We start from the raw sequence: 2,839 nt of genomic DNA on the forward strand, positions 1-2,839 counted from the left end.
AAATTATAAAATACATAATAGATAAAATACATAAAATACATAATACATAAAATTATAAAATTATATAATAGAAGTTATAAAATGATTAAATAATAAATTGTATTTTGTTATGAGAAAAAGAGAGAGACAACATAATATCCAAATAACATTCGACATATAAAATATATTTATTTATTTTTTTTTTGAAAAAGAAATAAATAAAGTTTGCTCCTAAAATTTTATGCTGCTTCCATTATAGTATTTTATCCAAAGAGAGCTCGTAATTTGTCCATAGATGACTTCTTCATCCTGCAATTTTTGAGAACCTGCAAATTTAATATTGAGAAAACTAAGATCAGGATGCGAAACTATTATCAGCAGCGGCACGATCTACCAGAATGGTCCACGAATAGAAATCCGTTCCTGCCGGAAATGCAAGAGCTGCTTAACCTGGGGTAACACTACAATTATCTAAGAGTATAATTATTAGAGTGCGGAAGTTTGCGGGGAAATGTCATATGAGTCTTTCCGGATGAGAGAGATGCATCGAGACAATCTGCATTTTTAATCTTGCATTTCTTAATGAGATCTTTTTTCTGCTTTATTATTGTTATCAAGGAAATAATGCATCTTAGGAGCACTCGAGTAAGATGACTCTCTTATTGTGGATCTTCAAACTTTTGACAAATGATCACATCGATTTTATTCAAAAATTAATAAAAACGACTAATAGAAACTTTCTAATAAATTTGATATCAATTTTATTTTAATTTCTTTTTTTATTTTATTAATAATTATTCGAAAAACAACGAAAAGACACTTAATATAAACTTTTATTAAAAAGCACAAGAGTTTTTAGTTTCTTCTTTTAATGATCAATAACATTCTTGCTTTGCCAAAGTTTACTTTTCAAGAAGAAATTTTCTTTTGCGCAAGGTTAGAAAGCGCGTTGTCTTGAACGGATTCATAATCTTGTCCTAAGGATTTTGAAATATTTTGTTTGCATTTAGGGTATTTTTGTTCTTACGGAAGCTAGATAATCAGGGAAGAATGGTGCTTATTATACGCCAAAAACAACAGAATCCGGATGTGCAAAAATTATTGGACTTAGTCAAGGTATGGTTACTATTATGACACCTGAACCAATTTACGGCTGCGAGTATCGTCGTAATAAATCGAAGCCATATTTTCGTTTCGTGTCTGTATGTTTCTCAATTAACGAAAAACATTTTTCACAGATCGGTATAATGATTATGGATGTGATAACGAAGGTTTACGTTCCACTATCCTTGTATGGTATCACGTTGTTCATAGACTTGGACGGCGTGACTGCGCGTTACTTGAAGCAATTGCATCCCCGCATCGTGATGAATATAGTTCACGCATGGCAAGGTTGCTATCCTATCAGACTCCGATCGATTAATTACATCAACGCGCCGATGTATGTTCACATAGGTATATCGATTTTCAAGCATTTCATGAACGAGAAGTTGAAGCAAAGATTGCATGTCTATACACCCAATGAAACTAAGATGCATAAATGCTTCGAAGATATCCCGGCTGATATCCGACCGCTCGAGTATGGTGGCACCGATAGTACAGCCCAAGAAATAGCAGGTAATTACAATAATTATAAGCAAAACGATTAGGCGATTGCGATACACTATGTTAGTGAAGAATAGAGAATGTTTCTATTAAACAATAAAAGATTGCTCAACTTTCTGCATCTAGAATTGCAATATTTAATTAAAATAAAACATCACGCGCAACGTTTGCGGCTGATATGACAATTTGATCATCGAATCGGCTTTGTATATTTGTATAATTCAGATAAAATATAATTTAAATCAACGTTTATGTGTTTGCAGAACATACAAAGAAACTGGTCGAGAAGTATCACGATTGGTTTATCGATGATGAAAAATACAAAATTATTTCTAAGCAAGTAATTGGAGATAAGTCACAATTAAATGATAATTCTACGAATAAACAAAAATAGAATAGAAATTGCGAAAAATCGAAAAACATGGATTAATTGGCGATGAAACTATACTGAGCGAAGAATAGAGATGTGATTGTCATTACGATGCAACGAGTAAAATGGGATTGAAACTTTCTCAATTTTGTTTATATAAGTAAAATAAAATATACATTTTTTATACACATGTTTTTACAAACTTTTCTTTTGAATCGCATATCTTCGTTGACTATCGGACAATTTATTTTTCTTCTTTGTCATTGACGAATTTTCGATGGCGCATGCAATTTCTCTTTGACAAAAAATGAACAAAGATCTACGCATAAAAAAATTGTATTTTACAAGCGAAAAAAAAAAAACAAAGACTAATGATTTATCTCTACATGAAGTGTATTCAATATTGAAATTTTATGTAGACATAAATCAGCGATAGTTATTTCTGTAATCACACGAATTATATATATTACCGTGTATCTTGCAATTTTCTCGTATGCTACATAATTTTAGTCAATTTTTATGCTGTCCTCGTGTTCATGCGCAGACAAATCGTAAATTCATTAATCAGAGATAACGATTCAATATGATGTTACATTTTATTTGTAACAAGTTTCGTTATATCTCGGGAATATGCGGTATAAAATAATACGGTAAATAAAACGTAAACGTAAGGTAAATACTCTCTAGCCACGCGACACTATTACTCCCCCCTTTCGTTCCTCCTTCTTTCGCGATCTCGTTATGAAAGTTAAATAAAACGTATGTATTTAAGTCATGGGCAAGTAAAATTGCGCTACGATTTATAACCAGCTATATATCATTACCTACATTATAACTTATAAACTCTTATTAGCATCAACTATACACGATCCCGTTTAATTCGGG

The 2,839-nt window shown here is 31.5% G+C and overlaps 1 protein-coding gene across 3 annotated transcripts in view; it reads left to right on the top strand.

The window, feature by feature from the left end:
* The window catches only part of LOC115240455 (retinol-binding protein pinta-like), a 5,916-nt gene extending 3,594 nt beyond the window's left edge, over window positions 1-2,322 (top strand). For 2 of the 3 annotated variants that reach the window (XM_029815603.1, XM_029815605.1), the window contains exons 3-6: window positions 239-434; window positions 990-1,095; window positions 1,218-1,596; window positions 1,848-2,322. In XM_029815603.1, coding sequence (XP_029671463.1) covers window positions 239-434; window positions 990-1,095; window positions 1,218-1,596; window positions 1,848-1,978 — 812 coding nt within the window. In that variant the 3' untranslated portion in view covers window positions 1,979-2,322. The remainder of the gene's footprint in view (window positions 1-238; window positions 435-989; window positions 1,096-1,217; window positions 1,597-1,847) is intronic. The other variant, XM_029815604.1, reaches the window with a different exon arrangement.
* The last annotated feature ends 517 nt before the right edge of the window (window positions 2,323-2,839 follow it).

This window comes from Formica exsecta, unplaced genomic scaffold, assembly GCF_003651465.1.
Source record: "Formica exsecta isolate Colony F162 unplaced genomic scaffold, ASM365146v1 scaffold43, whole genome shotgun sequence".
NCBI lineage: Eukaryota > Metazoa > Arthropoda > Insecta > Hymenoptera > Formicidae > Formica > Formica exsecta.